General features: G+C 41.1%; 2 protein-coding genes across 8 annotated transcripts in view; one reads left to right on the plus strand and one right to left on the minus strand.

The window, feature by feature from the left end:
- The window catches only part of LOC140666234 (unconventional myosin-IXb), a 33,720-nt gene that overhangs the window by 15,003 nt on the left and 2,058 nt on the right, over nucleotides 1-16,659 (minus strand). For 3 of the 7 annotated variants that reach the window (XM_072893191.1, XM_072893188.1, XM_072893189.1), the window contains exons 1-7: nucleotides 4,435-5,377; nucleotides 2,219-3,218; nucleotides 1,837-2,141; nucleotides 1,115-1,732; nucleotides 739-1,037; nucleotides 403-662; nucleotides 6-313 (exon numbers count right to left, since the gene is read on the minus strand). In XM_072893191.1, the coding sequence (XP_072749292.1) occupies nucleotides 6-313; nucleotides 403-662; nucleotides 739-1,037; nucleotides 1,115-1,732; nucleotides 1,837-2,132 (1,781 nt within the window). In that variant the 5' untranslated portion in view covers nucleotides 2,133-2,141; nucleotides 2,219-3,218; nucleotides 4,435-5,377. Of the gene's footprint in view, nucleotides 1-5; nucleotides 314-402; nucleotides 663-738; nucleotides 1,038-1,114; nucleotides 1,733-1,836; nucleotides 2,142-2,218; nucleotides 3,219-4,027; nucleotides 4,363-4,434; nucleotides 5,379-16,659 lie in introns of those variants that run through there. The other 4 variants (XM_072893187.1, XM_072893183.1, XM_072893185.1 and 1 more) reach the window with 4 other exon arrangements.
- Nucleotides 12,402-16,659, plus strand: part of LOC140666236 (uncharacterized) — a 91,139-nt gene continuing 86,881 nt past the window's right edge. Inside the window, exon 1 of the mRNA XM_072893192.1 lies at nucleotides 12,402-13,349. Coding sequence (XP_072749293.1) covers nucleotides 13,328-13,349 — 22 coding nt within the window. The 5' untranslated portion in view covers nucleotides 12,402-13,327. The remainder of the gene's footprint in view (nucleotides 13,350-16,659) is intronic.

Genomic DNA, 16,659 nt, shown 5'->3' on the forward strand with positions numbered 1-16,659 from the left:
CTCACTTGCATTGATCATCAAGAAGACACAAAAGACCGCTGGGTTTTCCTTCGATGAGATTGAGACATCCAGAGTTGTCGCTATATCCTATATCTGTCCACCTAATCCCTTGTTTTCTATATTCTCGTTGTTCGTATTGGAAAACATGTTGATTAAAGTAATGTTGTAATTGTTCATTTGCATAATTGATACATAGTTGTTCAAAACTGTTGCACGTCTTGAAATCTTCAAAGCCAAATATATCTAATACACCTATACTATTGCCTTGATGATCTCTAAGGGTGTCCTTTTTAGAAAGCAGTGCATGATTCACCTGACACAGACAATAGCGATTATTTTATATGTTATGCTGCTAACAATGATATCGATCTTTGCGGTTAGAGGCAGAGGTTTATTATTTACCTGTAGTACAATCCAGTCAAATAAAGCTCCGTATAAGCACTTTGCCATGGCATCGCGTGCAGCAATCGCTTCAGGAAGTCTGTAGTTAATAACTAAAGTCTCACCGGAAGCTCTTGCCCGTTTGGCGGTAAGTGCAGCCAAAAGAGTTTCTTGTTTTACTCTAAGAAGCTCTGATATCAATGCAACTACTTCTGGATTTTTAACACCAACAGCCTCATCGTGATGATGATATGACTTTCTCGGTTGAAACTCAACATTACCTAAATTGACAATTTTTAATAGTTATTTTATTCACAAATACAAGTATATATGACACGATATATGAGTGATAATTACCTAACAAAAGGACCGCCGACAGAACTGCGAAAAGCCGCCTTTGCTTCTCCGCTGTAAAGCCTACCATTTCCATAGATTGTTTTAGTCTCGAAAACTCATGCCGCTCATCGATATTTTCCAATCCGTAGCAACCGCTTTTATTTAAGTAATTGTACCGATCACAGCTCTCCAAGTGTAACAGTTGTTTTTCTTGTTCGCTCGCGCCAGCCAACAGATAATAAAATACGTGATAATTTCTTTCGTTTCGTCCTTGAGAGACAATTCTAGATTTTTCCAGGAGGTATTTCTGAACTACAGCACTGTAAAATCAGCAAATTAGAAGATTATTTTTTTTCTTTACATGTATCGATGTATGCATTATTATTGCAAAACGTACCCATGGACCATTCCATTTTCTTTGTAATTTACTTGGATAAACTTGCCAAAGCGACTGCTATTGTTATTATGTGCCGTTTTTGCATTACCAAATGCTTCCAAGACAGGTCCAGCGCTCAGTATTGTTTGTTCCACTCCACTGCCATGCGAACCCTTTTGACTAAGTGCTGTCAAATGATGCAAAAGGAAATTCGTCGATTCTGTTTTACCGGAACCGCTTTCACCACTGATGACGATACATTGATTCTTCTTTTCTTTAAGCATACAATGATAAGCAGCATCGGCTATGGCAAATATATGTGGAGGTATGTCTGGACCCAATCTTCTATTTTGATATAATTTGACATATTTCGGATTGTAAATGGGATAAAATTTGAATGGATTCAAGGCAATCAATATGCTGCCGACATAGGTATATATATTGCCGGCCAAAAACCTAGCTCTCAGATTATCCAACAGCGTTTGCTCATTCAAATCTGGAAGTTGACACAGATCTGGATATTCCTTGTCGCGTGGTTGATAAAGGAATCTATTGAAATAGTCCTTTAAAAGTTGAGGATCCATTGGAAATCTACTGTCAGACCATAAATAATCTGGTTGCTTTTTTCGTAAGTAAAATCTGAAAGTTCAAACATAAAAATTATGTTAGTAAAGGAAATCTCTCGTTCCTTAAATTATAAATAATTAATAATAATTATTTTCATCAAAATATATTCAACAGACCTATAATATTCTTGTTGGGCATCATTTTTCGGCCACAGTAACATGAGTGCCACAGGACATTCGGTAGGACCAAGTCTTCTTTCCTTACATTCCTGCCCAACAGAATTTCCTACTACTTCTGCTAACTCATAGCTATTCGAAACAGAAGCGTCGACAACAAGCCCCAGCCTTTCAATAATACATTCCACTATCTCAGCTGATAAAGTCTGTTTCGTGGCTTTAATGGATAATGCCTCATATTCAGGGCTCCATTCACCCACAAATACTTGAACTACTCCAGACCCACTGTTGTCCATCTTTTAACCCTAAAATAAAATTATAAAGATACACAAAACAATTAAATTTACACAACATTAATCTAATCTAGTAGAACAAAATATACCTTATAATTAAGAGGGTTAACAAGTATGTCCTCTATCATCTATACAATATCTCAAATATGTCGTTTCTCCTTCTTTTTGTTTATTTGTTATATACAACCACTGATTTAACCGTTTAAAATAATTATTATACATTTTTTTTTTTTTTTTTTTTTTTTTTTTTCACAAATTTGCAGTAGGGTATAATGTCTCAGTGTTTATGATTATTTACACGAGTTAATTATATTATACTTTTGCTATAATTTTGATTTAGTTTATTTTTGTCAAATATACTTGTCAGTTGACAAGATAGTTTTCAAGAGTTAATCAATGTTTTAATTACACACACACACATATGCATCATTTTTATAAAGTTTTAAAAATAAATCCGTGACAGAATAAAAATTTGCAAGTATCTCTTCAGGTCATAAAGCATATTAATAAGAAATTGTAAAGCCCTTCCAAATTATTCCCAAGTCTTTCTTAAGTCCATTACAGAATAACATGATTCATAGAATAGAAGAGTATTCCAACTGTTTTACGGTTAATAATTATTAGAGTAATAAAATATATAGAGTTATTAGAGAATTACTTTATTCTTTTTTCTTTAAATTTGTAGATTCAGTCAATTTTATAGGTCCTTGTTCTTGATTTGTTCAGAGTGATTTGTTAAGAGTTAGAGTATTTATTTTTATTAATTGTAGAGTAGCTTGCTTCATTTGAATATCAAGTTTTTAACAAACATGAACTGTCTATTGGAACCTTTCTGACAGCCATTAAATTATTATCACAACATTCACTGAACAGGTGACAAGCGTGGGTGTGCTATTGTTGGTAGGCAGTAACTTAGTTTCCTTGTTCTGACAAAAATCCAAAGTCCTCGGCAAATTAGGTCTTCTATTGTAAAATATTCTTGTACCTTCTGAGTATTTCAGTATATTTATTGCAATAGTTTACTGTTATGGCTGTGTATCATTTCCATCTATTGCACAAAGTTTTTTCTAAGCCAGAAAAGTATCCTATCTGGAAAAAAAGGTATATTATGCATTAATGTAAAGAGGAGTGTAAAAATTGTGCAAAGAATATGTGTGTAGGCATTTATATAAAAGTTATAATTATATTTAATATCATTTCATATCCTTAATAATTTTATTTATATTAAGGTAATATATTAAAGCGTAAGCACTCTATATTTCAAGTATTTAAAGCACAGGAATGCTTGAAATTTTAAATTAAAATATCCAAAGAGATCAAGTTATGTGAAATAAATCAATCTTAACTTTATCTTATGATATATCTTATATCCTTCTTAGTTTGAGGCTTAAGAAGAATGGAACAGGTGGTGCATTGAATTTCTATTTTAAAAACAAGCCCACACACATCGAGATAAAATGCATATTGAATTATATAGGGGCAAAGACAATTATTAGAACGGCTATTAAAGGTATGTACAAAGACAGATGAGAACAATTGAAAGTTTCAATCATTATTAAATCCAAGCTGTCACGCAATATTTACTGCCAGCGGAGAATTTCACTTTAGCACATCGGACGCGACGCGTACGTACGGATGGTGCATATGCACGTGTTTCGTGGAAAAAAAAATGATGCGGCCCAATTTAAAAATATCTCGATTCAACCCTCGACGATTCTCCGGCGAATTGACGCACGTAAATAACCCACTCTCGACGTCGCGACGTGAAAAAACACCGTCGCTCCAAGAATACAGCATTCGCGCGCGCGGTCGCGGTCCAGGGGATTGGCAACAGATTGTGACTGCATATACACACGTACACAAAGGAACACTAACAATAAGTCAAGAGCGGTATTTACGTTTCCGCGAAACACGCGATTGCTTGCTCTTGATGCCGTCAGAACGGGGGAGCTCACGACCGTGTGACACTCTGGAAAAGGAATACTCGTGATAGAGATTGACGGGTCATGGACCATGCCACTAATCAGGAACGCGCTGTATCGTGACAAGCCAACGTCAACATGATAAACCGGGCTTAAAGTCGCAGGAATTTCTCCAGCCGAGCTAATCACGATATGTGCCACACACTCGACTCCACTCCACTCGCGCGCGATATCACCGCGAAAGAATGTAATGTATCGTTGCGAGATTGCGAGGCAGGCAGGCGTGCGTGCGTGCGTGCGTGCGTGCGTGCGTGCGTGCGTGCGTGTTCGCTCGCTCACTTGCGTGCGAGGGACCGCTCGCGGCCTTGCAATCCGTTTATTACCTCCTTCGTCGATCGCGGGATGATCCACGTCGCGATGCATCGTTCTTCGATAGGAGCAGCGGGACATCGGTTATTTGCGCGCACTCAAACATCATCGTGCTGTCGCGGGCCAGGAGCGCTCGCCGCCGCGTGAAAATGCTGCCGTTTGTCCTCGAGGCCCCAATCTCTCTCCCTTCTCTCTCTCTCCCCCTTTCGCATCCGCTTCCCGAGCTTCGCAGCTCGCTCTCTCACCTCTCTCCCTCTTTCTCTCGCTTCAAGCACGGCGAAAATCGCGAGACCAACACCGACGATTGATTCACTCGCGTCAACGCCGTGCCTCCGTTTTCCCCGACCTCGGACCCGAGGTCCAACGGGCACAACGGGCAGACGACAATTATATATCGGACACACACGCGTACAATACGGGCGGATTGACACTTGGGTAAACACACGCGTCGCGATCGGCACTCGGTTGGAGAGAATGTGGATCGGAACACGCGCACCGGCCTGGCCGCGACGCGTCCCTGTCAAATCGCGGCCCTGCCTCTCCTCTACCTTCGGCTCCTCGCGCGAAATTCTCACTCGCCCGCCGCGGAAATTGACGCACGGTCACCGATGACACGGATGACGGGGCCCTTGCCCACGGTTTATCGTCCTTCGTCTCCGCACGGGATCCTGCGTCCCGATACGTCCACCATTTCGATTTTTTCGGTCACGTGGTAAGCGCCGGCGGACGTGGATTGGTCGCGCGAGCGCGACGACGTGATCACCCGCCGATGCGCCTCTGCCATTCGGACTTGGGACGACGGAATGCTTTTGGAGTGCCGTCTGTCGCTGACACGACGAAACCTTTGTTCACGTACCAGCGATATCACCCGCGTCGTGGTTAGGTCCGATTTTTATTTCCCACGCCCATCAAAATTCATTTTGCCTACGACCTGCGAGCGTAAAAATCGACGCGACTGATGATACCTACCGCTCGGCTCGCGCACGTCATTATATGTCAAATGCGTAATAATTGTCATCGCACCGAATCGTTTGGGCACGATACGTCATGACGTCGTTATCGACTCGAAAGTATTCGTGACGCCAACGTCCTCTGTGCGCAGGCGCGTAACAAGGCCAAGAATCCCCCAGTTACCGACAGGCACCCACGCCGAATGCCGACAGAGGGCGCGATCGGTCTGCGGCGACGGCGACGGCGACGCGCGAAATCACGGTTGCAAGACGCGAGGCGAGCAATCGAGACGAAAAATGTAAGTAGAATCGTAATCGTATTAAATAGTAACAAACAGTACATTATCGAAAAGTATGACAACATATTATATACATATAATATACATTATATAACGTCGAGTGTGAAATCTCCCTACGAGATGGAATAATAAAACTCTGCCTCTCGGACAATAAGCGGGTCAAATTTTAAATTCTCTCTCCGTCACCATCGATTTTTCATTATATTTTCCCATCCTCGAAATATATCAAGGGATCCACCGCTAATAACATTCCTGAAAAAGACCCTCGCGGGTTTTCACTGGCAACTTAGTTGGCTCCGCGAAAATAGATATTCGATAATACTTGAGCAAGCGCTTTCGCAATCTGAGAAATTAACTTGGACGAGGGCGCACACATGGCGGTGACTCGTATCATGTCCGCGTTATTTTCCATTTGGCCCGTTTACGACATTCAATCGTTCGGGCGGGCTCGTGCATTTTTTAAAAAGCAATCGGTCCGCGATAGCCGGCCAACTATAGGTTAAAAGAAATATCGACAAAAGGGAATTCATAGAGACTGCTCGCGCGGAGCGCATACACACGTGTGTGTCGTGTGTCCTGTGAAACGAAAATATATTTTGTTAATAATCCAGGTAAAAAATTAAAAAAAAAAAAAAAAAAAAAAAAAGAGTAATCATTTTGACGTCAAAATGATTATCTTTGCTTCCTGTAACACGCATCACAATTATAATATGTTAACAGTCGCTAATTTAACAAAGAGATAGAGGAGGGAGTAGAAACGATCAAATATATATGTACATCATCGATAGTCAATTATTATGAGAATGATGCAATAATAGAGTGATGTAAAATTTTATGATTGTTTCAAATTTACACACGTAAATACAAAACATGTTAATATTAATGCTCATAAAAGAGCACACGTGCGATATTATATTCTCTTCTTGTCAATTGTTTACAATATTTTCTACACCTGCGTAGGATATCAGGGTTTTTTCTCTCGATTTTAGAGTATTTTTTCTCGTATTTCTGTTCGACTTGTTTATTAGATAAAATCTGATTCGACAGTGCGTGGCAGGTAATTTAACGGTGATCGATGACGAATAGATGTCATAACGCCGCGATTGCCTTCGTCATCGGGATAGGCATCTCGGAATATAGTAATGGAATGCTATACGTCTAGTATTAATGGTCCATGTGTAACACGGAGAATTTCGGGGTATCGATGTTCTCTCGGTGTCTGCATTAACGGAAGTAGCGTCGGCGTGACTGATCAATACGGTTACAACCACTGACACATTTTGCGGCGGTCAATCGTTTGCATAAAAAGCGCATTGTTGCATTATTTAAATGTTTTCCGTGGAAAATGTCAATATCAATCATTTTTAACATCTCTCTCTCTCTCTCTCTCTCTCTCTCTCTCTCTCTCTCTCTTTCTTTCCTTTTCTTTCTCTGTTTTTTTTTTGTTATTTTTTGTCAAAACTTTTTCGCCGATTTTGAATCTGACAAGAGAATATATTCAAATTTTGATGCGAATTTCTTGTTTAAATTGATATATTTAGAGTATATTTATAAAGTATATCGACAATGAGTATTGAACTGATATATTTAATGAGAATTGAGATATATATAAAGTTTTATTTCTTTTTATAAATATTATGACAGAAGATTTAAAGAGATAAAAATATTTTTCTTCAATTTTTGGCAGTTAACATTTTATTTTTCTGCAATAAATTTATTAAATTTATTAAGCTGTTAATATATTAAACTGTTAATAAATATAATTTTATTATATTTATTAAATTGTTTCATATTTTTTACTCTCTCGCAGAGAATTAAATTAGCTTGGGAGAAGAGGGGGAATAAAAATACTCTAAAAATAAATTGAAAATGATTATATATATATATAATAGTTTCTCATAAAAGTTCCAACGAGTTAAGAGCTCTTAAAATTATATGCGATCGATTATACATGTATAAAAGATAGCTGGATTTGCGCGAGACACACTTTGACGGATCTTAAACGTCTTTACAAAGATAATTGGGCCTCATAAGAGCTCTCAATTAATCGTTAATTCAATAACAGCATGCCATCTCGGACGTAACCCATGACGTAAATCGGGTCGCATATTATCGCGAAATAATTGTATCGATTTCGCGAAGTAGTCGGCTTCGACGATATCGGGAAAACGCATGAGCCAGTAAATGCCACCGTATATATATATAGCTGTCTGATAAATGTTTCATATATACGTACGAGTGCTGAGTTGTGACTACTCGCGCATACATATCGCGAATATCACACCACTCTGCGTTGCATTTACGCTCCACACGTTTAGTTTTATGCATTGTACGCAGTCTCGAGTCTATCCTGTGTGTGACTTCTCTCTTATTCACCACGCCTTTTCTTCTTCCGTCATTCTCCTTTCACAACCGCGCAACCGGAATCGCGAGTCGACAATATTTGAAGAGCACGCCAGTCAGTAATCCCCAAGTTAAAATGCTTCCAAAGCGATTGCCGCTTTTCCTTTTTTTTTTTTTTTTTTTTTTATAAATAGTTAATCCTCGTGCTTCTTCACGTAATACTGTCCCTTTTGGGATTTCCTGCGTTACATTGTATCGATCATAAATATATAAAGATAGAATTGTTGCTATTTAACAGGCTCGCGCAATTCAATCTCGAGTTGTATATTATTGACAATTGCGATTTATGGCTAATATTATCAAGTGTACAATATTATCAAGAATGGCACAGACGTAATAAAGATAAAGGGGATAATTTTAGTAGCAAAAGTACATACAATATTTGACTACCTCTTTACGAAATGCGGAAAAATAGAAATCGCGATGTGAATTTTAATACATTACATCAGAGTTATACGAAGACTATAATCTCTGGCCACGTGTAGTAAATTATATAGACATATGGACATATACTTGAATCGGTAAAATGCATTGTGAAAACGAAATGAAACGAATGACAATGTCCGGTATTTTTAAAGCATTCTTTTCCGGCTCTTATTATTTGTGACATAACACAGTGCCATTGTTTGTATTCTCTCGCGGAATAAAAAGCTTATATCAGCGTTGTGACAGTAGCGCGCGCCTTGATGTCTGAAGAGAACATCGCTCTGCTACCGTGCATCTCTTATTGATAACTATGGAGCATGAAAGACTATTTATACCCTGGTCCAATGAAATTGCCCTACATCGAACTGACGTTGTTTCCTTCTACAAAATAGTCAGATCGAAATACGTCAATATAGTACGACACTAAATTTTTCCTATTTAAAATCTGTTGATCATCAGCACGTGTAAATATAATTGATCCTCTTAAATTGTGTTTGTAAGCTCTAGTTAATCGCTCGATAGTCTATCGCGTCAAAGTCGTATTTTATGCCCTAAATACAAGGGCATAAATAATTTCGTATCAGGAAATATACATGTATATAATTCAATCAATCTTTTTCTTCCTTTTAATCTCTTGTATCGACTTATGTGTTGCAAGGTGTTTATAAAATAAATAATGTATTATTTATTTATTTTATGTTAGATTTAAAATATTGCGTTATTCCTATAGTGTTACTTAAATCAAATAACTTTATTATTATAATTAATTAAATAATTAATTGATTAATAATTTTATGTTTTTATTAAATTTTAATCATTAGCACTGACTACTTGTTTTTTATTCCCACTTTATATAAATGTATTATATATAACTTGAGGTTTTTTAATAAATTAGATATTTTTTTAAAATTCAATAACATAAATCTAAAAAAATTCAAAATTAAATACACATAAATTAGTAATAAAACTAAATTAATAAATATACTAGACGATAATCTTTACAACATTAAAAGAGCAATCATGTATATTTAGTTTCATTGTTAATAAATTAGTAATAAAACTAAATATGGTTGCTCTTTGAATATTGTAAAGATTTTCCTCTCGTATATTTTTTTCCTTTACGTATTTTTCTCGATATGGCTCTTTAGCTATTTTCGATCTGAATAAAATATATCGAGGTTGGCTTCTCTCGACGGGCTTTTCCGTTTCCTCGCGCGTCTCGCACGAACGGGATTCACTACTTGTCAAGGCTCGGCGTAAAACGATCTAACTACTTGCTAACGCGGTGCGTTACCTGCGTAGGGTTGTCGGCGTACAAAGGGAAGTTTGACGATCTTGTTACATTGACATAAAGGGGAACAGACCGCGTAGTTAATTAAAATAATAAAGATTGAATATCTTTATTCGACAACGCGCAAAATCCCTTATCTCGATGATACTGAGGCCGACGTGATGTAATCTTATTTTACGACGGCGTTTACAGAGACTTTGAGTACCAGTCGTTGCGTGTCCCTCGGCTCGTTCAACCCCGCATTTATACGACTCTTTATCACGCTAACGAGAAAACAGTTTGCACATGCATCCTAATGAGAAGCAATTTTCCATCTGTAATGCCAATGCTCGGAGTATCTTGAATTGGAAATATCGGGAAAGTCTGGGCGTTATACGATATATACCATTTATATATTTCGCGTGTCGAGTGTGTATTCGTAGAATAAAATTTTATTTTCCACATGTAGAGCATATATTATACGGAATCGAAAGCAACTTTTCGTTCATTCAGGCACATAAATTGGATCGTGCCGGTGGCATGTTACATTTCAGTAGCTTTTTATAGCTACTTCATGATAGCGACGGAATAGCATTAATTCGAAATAATTAAAGAGAGAGAGAGGGAGAAAGAGAGATTATCATCGGCTCGTAAAGTAATCACGAATGGCAGTGTAGGCAGTTTTTATCAGGATTAAGATCATCTACGAATGATTAATCTCCATTTTTTCCCCTCCTCTATTGTAATCGTATGAAAACGAATCTCGTCGCGTTTGCTTTGAAAACTCAGGTGGAGAACTCGAATAACATCGTTAATTAAGATTATTCAAGTTGCATAGGTGGAATCGATGAAACGCCAATATATTCACGTTATAAAAAAATACACGGCGTAAAACGGTGTTTTACATGGAAAATATTCGAATCCAATTGAATATTCCATGAATATTTATTCGTGGAAACTTTCAAAGCGATTCTCTTATTAAAGTACCGAAAGAAAGAGAGGATATTCCAACGATACTCCAACCCTCCTCCTCGAATCCGCAAATTATCGCCAGCCGGGGCCCCTTCCCCCTCCCCCCGGGGGTCTGCAACGATTTTCGAAGACGTTGCACTCCCGAAACGGGATGCGAACGCATCGAGAAGGATATAGCTCCTCTTCTGGCCGATGACGGAGGAGAATCGTCGAGAACCTAACCGGCGTGAGTGGCTCGCAGCCGCCAAGTGAGAGGGCTGCGAAGGGGGGTTGGTCGGTCGGTCTCGGTGGTCTCGGCCGGAACGACCGTCGGCTGGCTTCGACTCGGCTCGGGCCTGGCCGGCTTTATCATCCCTGCCGGCGCCGGCGCTATATCAACCCCTTGACGTAGCAAGATGGCGGCGGCGTGTCGGAGGCGTCTCCGTTCGCACAGTGCTCGACGTCGGGCAGTCCGCGTACGTTCGCAACAACGTTTCGGCAGTGGATTAACGCGACGGCGACGGCAGATCGAGCGGCGGATCGCACGCGACACCGCACTTTCGGTACGCGCGTGAGACACGGTTCCTGCTTCCCGGGGGGGGGGTGACGCTATGTCGCACGTTCATACCCCTCTATAACGAAGAAGTGCGGCGTGCTGGTTACGCGGCCGCGATCGACGCGGAAGAGCGATAAAGAGCGGCGAAGAGCGAGCGGAGAGTGCCCGGAGAGCGAGAGAAAGGAAGAGAGAGGGAGAGAGAGAAAGAGAGAGAGAGAGAGAGAAAGAAAGAGAGAGGAAGGTACGGTGTATGCACGGATTGTACTGTGTGTTCGGTGATAATCTCTCGAGTTCTTACACGGTGCCCGCGTGCTTCTTCCAATCTTCGTCCCTTCATCCCCTTCTTCTCCCCTCCCTTCTTCTTCTTCTCTCTCTCTCTCTCTCTCTTCTCTCTCCTTACCCATCCTTCGCTCCAAATCCTTCCCGTCCGAGTGCGGTCCCCTTGTTTTTTTTTTTTTCTTTTCCCGCTCTCGCTCCTATCCCTTCCCGCTCCCCCTCCTCCTGTCATTTGGCTCTCTTTGATCTCCCTGTGTCTTTCGGCCTGGCGTTCCTTCGCGGTACCGTGGTGAAATGCGCGTGACCGGTCGCGCCTCGGAGCGACGGCGACGACGTGCCTGGCGTCGTTGGTGGTGCACGTTCCCCTGACAAGCACGAGAGACGCGCGACGGCACATCCCCTGCAGCCCTCGCTACTATGTTAATAACGAGAAGCGCGGTGACGGCGGCGGCGACGGCGACGGCGACGACGACGACGACGACGACGAGGGTACGGTGGGCGCTCCTCCTCCTCCTCCTGAAGCAAGACACGCTCGGCCGAATTCGCCACTACGTCTCGTCGGCGATGTTGTCTCGGGATTGCGGCCGTCGCGCGTTACACGGGAACGAAAACAGTAGCAACAGCAATAGCAACGGCAACAGCACCGACCGGATCAGCAGCAGCTCCACGGTAATCGCGTTGGCGCTGCCGTACTACTATCGCTATCATTGCAAATACGTAGCCGCGTTGCTCGATCTGGTAATAGCACCTAGAATCCTCGACGCGGACGCGGACAATAGCGGGGCATTAGTGACAGCCAACAGTGACCATCATCCTCTCAGTCGCCAGAATGGACTGCGTTGTTGCGCGTGACCAAGTGCCTGGCTACTACTACTCGCCGAGTCGACGATACTACGCACGATGACGCATAGTGCGATGATGATTAACGCGGCGGGGTACGAACGATAATAATCCACGAATCGACCTTTCGCGAATCAATCGCTGGTGTATAACAGTCATTCTCTCTCGCCGCGCGATCGATCGTCATCGCGCCGGTATATACAGAGAAAACAGTGTTACAGAGAGACGAGCACGTAGGAACTCGTGTCACGTACGGTCATCGGCCAGTGTACACACTGCGAGTGTGGGTGGAAGGGGGTGAACCCGGGTATAGGAGAGGAACAGAGAGGAGGAGCAGCCAGGTCGCCCGTCGATCTAGATAAGCCGTATAAGCGCGATAAGGTACGGACGAACACTTTGTCGTGATCGCAACGGTTAAGCTGTGACAGACAGACTGTAAACAAGATTTTACAACTGTTTTGTGTACAACGTGAAATAATTAGAGGAAGAGAGAGCGAGAGAGAGAGAGATAAGGGAGAAACGGATCGCCGTGTTGAACCTACCGCAAACTTTCATTTGTGTGTAACCAGCGCGTACATCGCGACCACTCGACACGCGCGTATCATATACATATATATATGTATGCATGCACATCTCGTGTTCGTATATCGTATACGTGATAGAAGCGCACGGTGAGCAAAAGATAGATAGAGAAAAAAAAAAAAGGAAGAGGGAGAGAGAAAAAGAGAATTATTAATTAGGCACGTAATATCGTATAATTATATATATATATATATATAAATATATATATATATAAAAAAAAAGTGTATATCCGGCGTTTTTTCTCATCGTGAAGCAGCATCAATTTCGTACGGATCTCTACGTCTAATATCACTGTTCGGCCGATTAAGGACAAGTGGAGAAATTGAGCCGACTAACCGAGGATCCTCCGCGATCATGTCGCTGCTCAGCGTAACGGGTGAGTGCTTTTCTCCAAACACATGTCGTTTGTCAAACTCCCAATGAAGTAACTATTGCCGGAGTTAATGAATGAAATATTTGCCGGTCGATTTGTAACTGAAAATTTAACGAAGCAACCTGAGCCTCGTTAAATCCTTTTCCCATTTTAAGCCTTCCAAATTTAGATCCTTCGGGGAATATTATTATAATTTTAGATTTAGATTAGTTATTAGTACAAATCTGAGTCGACATTTTCTTTTTATTTTCAATCTCAATTTTCTCACATTTGTGCTGCGTTACAGACTTTTACAGAATCTTTTCGAGAGTTTATTTAAAATTTAACAAGTTTCTATTTTGTACTTTTCAAATAGGCAGTAAAAAAATAGTTTTCTATTTAAAGGTTTAAAAAACGAGCTTCCGACAAACCTTAAAAGCTATTTAAAAAATTTCCAAAAGAAAGTAATCTGACAGTTGAATTAAAGTACAAAAATAAATATGAATGGAAAATTAAGATCAAGAATTTCGACTACTCTTGTAAAAATTAGTTTTCTTCATTTTTAAATAACTTTTGGTAAAGTAAAACATTAATAAGAAAAAGATCAAATAAGTAACGAGACTTTTGAGAATGCAAAGTGTAATTAAGAGTAACAGCGTGTAAAATTAAAAAAAATCTCGCATTTCGGAATGGAATAAAATGAGTGATACAGAGGGTTATTAAATTCTCGTAGAGGGAAAAAGCGGCGGCTGCGGCTCGAAACCGTTTCGACTTCTTTACAAGGTTTTCGACGGAGAGGTAAAAACTTCTTTCTATTAGAAAAGTTCAAAGAGGATTTCCAGGCCTTTTCCAGATTTGCGTGTCGTGAGGGAAAAAAAAAAAAAAAAAAAAAAAGGGATGGAAACTCAACTTCCGCACTTTCCGCGTATCAATCATTGTTGCACCGCTGGGGGATGAGCGTATCCAGGGGGAGGAGAAGCGGCAGGGGGGGGCGAGATACCAGATAGACGCGTGATGTAATTAACGCTAATGAAATCGCTAATTGCGTTAATTGGAGAGGCGGTCCGCGATGGCGTGCCAGGCTGTGACATGGCATTAAGTATCACGAAAAATTCTCATTTACATTTCCCGCTGCGCTATCATATCAGGCGGAGGTGATGCACTTAATTCTCAGCCATATATACCGAGGAGAAATTACAATGCATCGCGGCAGCTGCTACTGCTGTTGGATTATAATCTAACAGCACGCGACAACGCGCGATACGAGACTGCAAATCGATCGGCTACCTTTACCGTTATCGTATATCTCTCCTTCTCATTGTCTCGTGCGCGTCGCGCTCGATTATCGACTAAGAAGCGTGATTTATACAGCGTCTTGTATTTTGTGACACACACACACACACACACACACACACACACACACATACATACATAGGTACTAAATGCGGATGTACGTGGAATCGATATCGAAATGTTGCACAGATAGAACATTCTCGTAACTGTAACTTGATTTTGTGATGGATGCAGGACAGTTATATCCGTCATGACTTGATACTGCCACGGATATCTGCTGTTCTAGACGGAAAATATAGGATACGGCTGGCCAAGAAATATGATCGCGCATAAAGCCATTTCGGTGGCTCGCTGTTCCGCGATACTGACTTTTGTAAGATCTGACATTGTGACGTAATTCGGCGCTCGCGAAAGAATACCCGGCAGATACTTATATATATATACGTGGAAATTTCGCACATTTTTATCTGTATTATTCTTCTTTATACGTGAAAAAGTTTTGCTGCTGCTTTCTGAATTATAATTCTGATATACATCCCCCGATGACATCCTATAATTTATTTTGAAATACGTTAAAGAGCGTTTTTTTTTTTTTTACATCTTCTTTTATATTAGTATTAATGGTATAGTAATGTGTTGTCAGTTTTAAGAAATGTCGATATGCAATTCCATACTTTATCATAACGTCGCGCGATAAGCTGTCAGAGAGATGCTCTTGCGCTCGGTATATATTTCCGGCAGATCTAAAATTCGACATGCGAAAACGACATGGTGATATCTATGTACCTTCCCTGGTATTACATTCTCCGCAAGCTTTCACATACGTTGTTTACTCATGAATCTAGATAAAAACATTCACTGTCGGGTTTTTATTTTTTCTCACATATATATTTCGTATGTAAGAGATACAGTCGACGTCGTCTGAACAAGAAGAGATTTCTCCAAGAGAAAAGGAGCGACCTAAAAGTATATCGACTGACTGAATGTAACGAGAAATAATGTCTCTGCCAACCCTGTCTCGCGCTGTCTCTTCATCCCGCGTGTACTCATAAATATCATCAGCGAGTCGACGTATACGCGACTCGTGCGTATACGCGACAGTGTGATAAGAGACGGAGGCAACATCCGACTCTGGTAGGATTCAGGTGGTGGTTTCTTCCAGGTCGTTGGTATATATGCACGGTACGGCTAGCCCCGTATATCAACGCGAGGCTCGCGTCCATGACTATGAGACACGGAGAGCATAGTGCAACGGTTGACCCCGGTGTACGCGGGGTCATTCCCTCCTTCAGCCACAGAGCGCTCGGTTCGACCCCACTCGCCGCCCGCCATCGCCGCCAGCCCCTAGCGCGGCTTTTTTGCCGTCCCCTCCCTTCCCTCTCAGCCCATTTTCTCTGCTCCATCCACCACCGCCTCTTTCGACCTCTCTGTCTTCGTCTTTCGCGGCCCGCAAACCGCTATCGCAATCACCAGGCGCGATTCACCTCCTCTCTATCTTTCTCACCCTCTCCTCTCTTACCCTGCTCGGGTCGGGTAAACGACGAGCAGCGATGTATCTACCAGGTGGTACGACCTATGTAAATCTCTCCCGCATTATATACTACCGGGCTGAGCCCGACTAACTTGAATTTTCTCCTGTCTGCGAGTCGAGGGACGATGTTAGGCATGCGGGAGAAAACTAACCTGGTGCTGTTGTTTAATCGAGGCGATTTGATATTCGGTAGTTTCTTCGTGCTCCTCCTTCGTAGGACGAGCGAATTACAAAGAACTCTGAGCGACGTATCGTTAAGAAGGTGGCAATTTGCACGCGGAAATCACGATCAAACCCGGACTCAAGCCGCTGTGGCTGCGATTAAGGCAAATTTTACGCTTTGCATTAGATTGAGATTTATCTCTCCTTAATTTTAGATTTAGATCCTCACGGTTTGGTTAAAGCGATTCTTTCATGTTTAAAAATTATCTCTGGAAAATAAAATGAATATCATGTATGTGGGACGAGATACGTGTATTATTATCTCAGAAATTATATTTATAATATATT

This window comes from Anoplolepis gracilipes, chromosome 5, assembly GCF_047496725.1.
Source record: "Anoplolepis gracilipes chromosome 5, ASM4749672v1, whole genome shotgun sequence".
Lineage (NCBI taxonomy): Eukaryota > Metazoa > Arthropoda > Insecta > Hymenoptera > Formicidae > Anoplolepis > Anoplolepis gracilipes.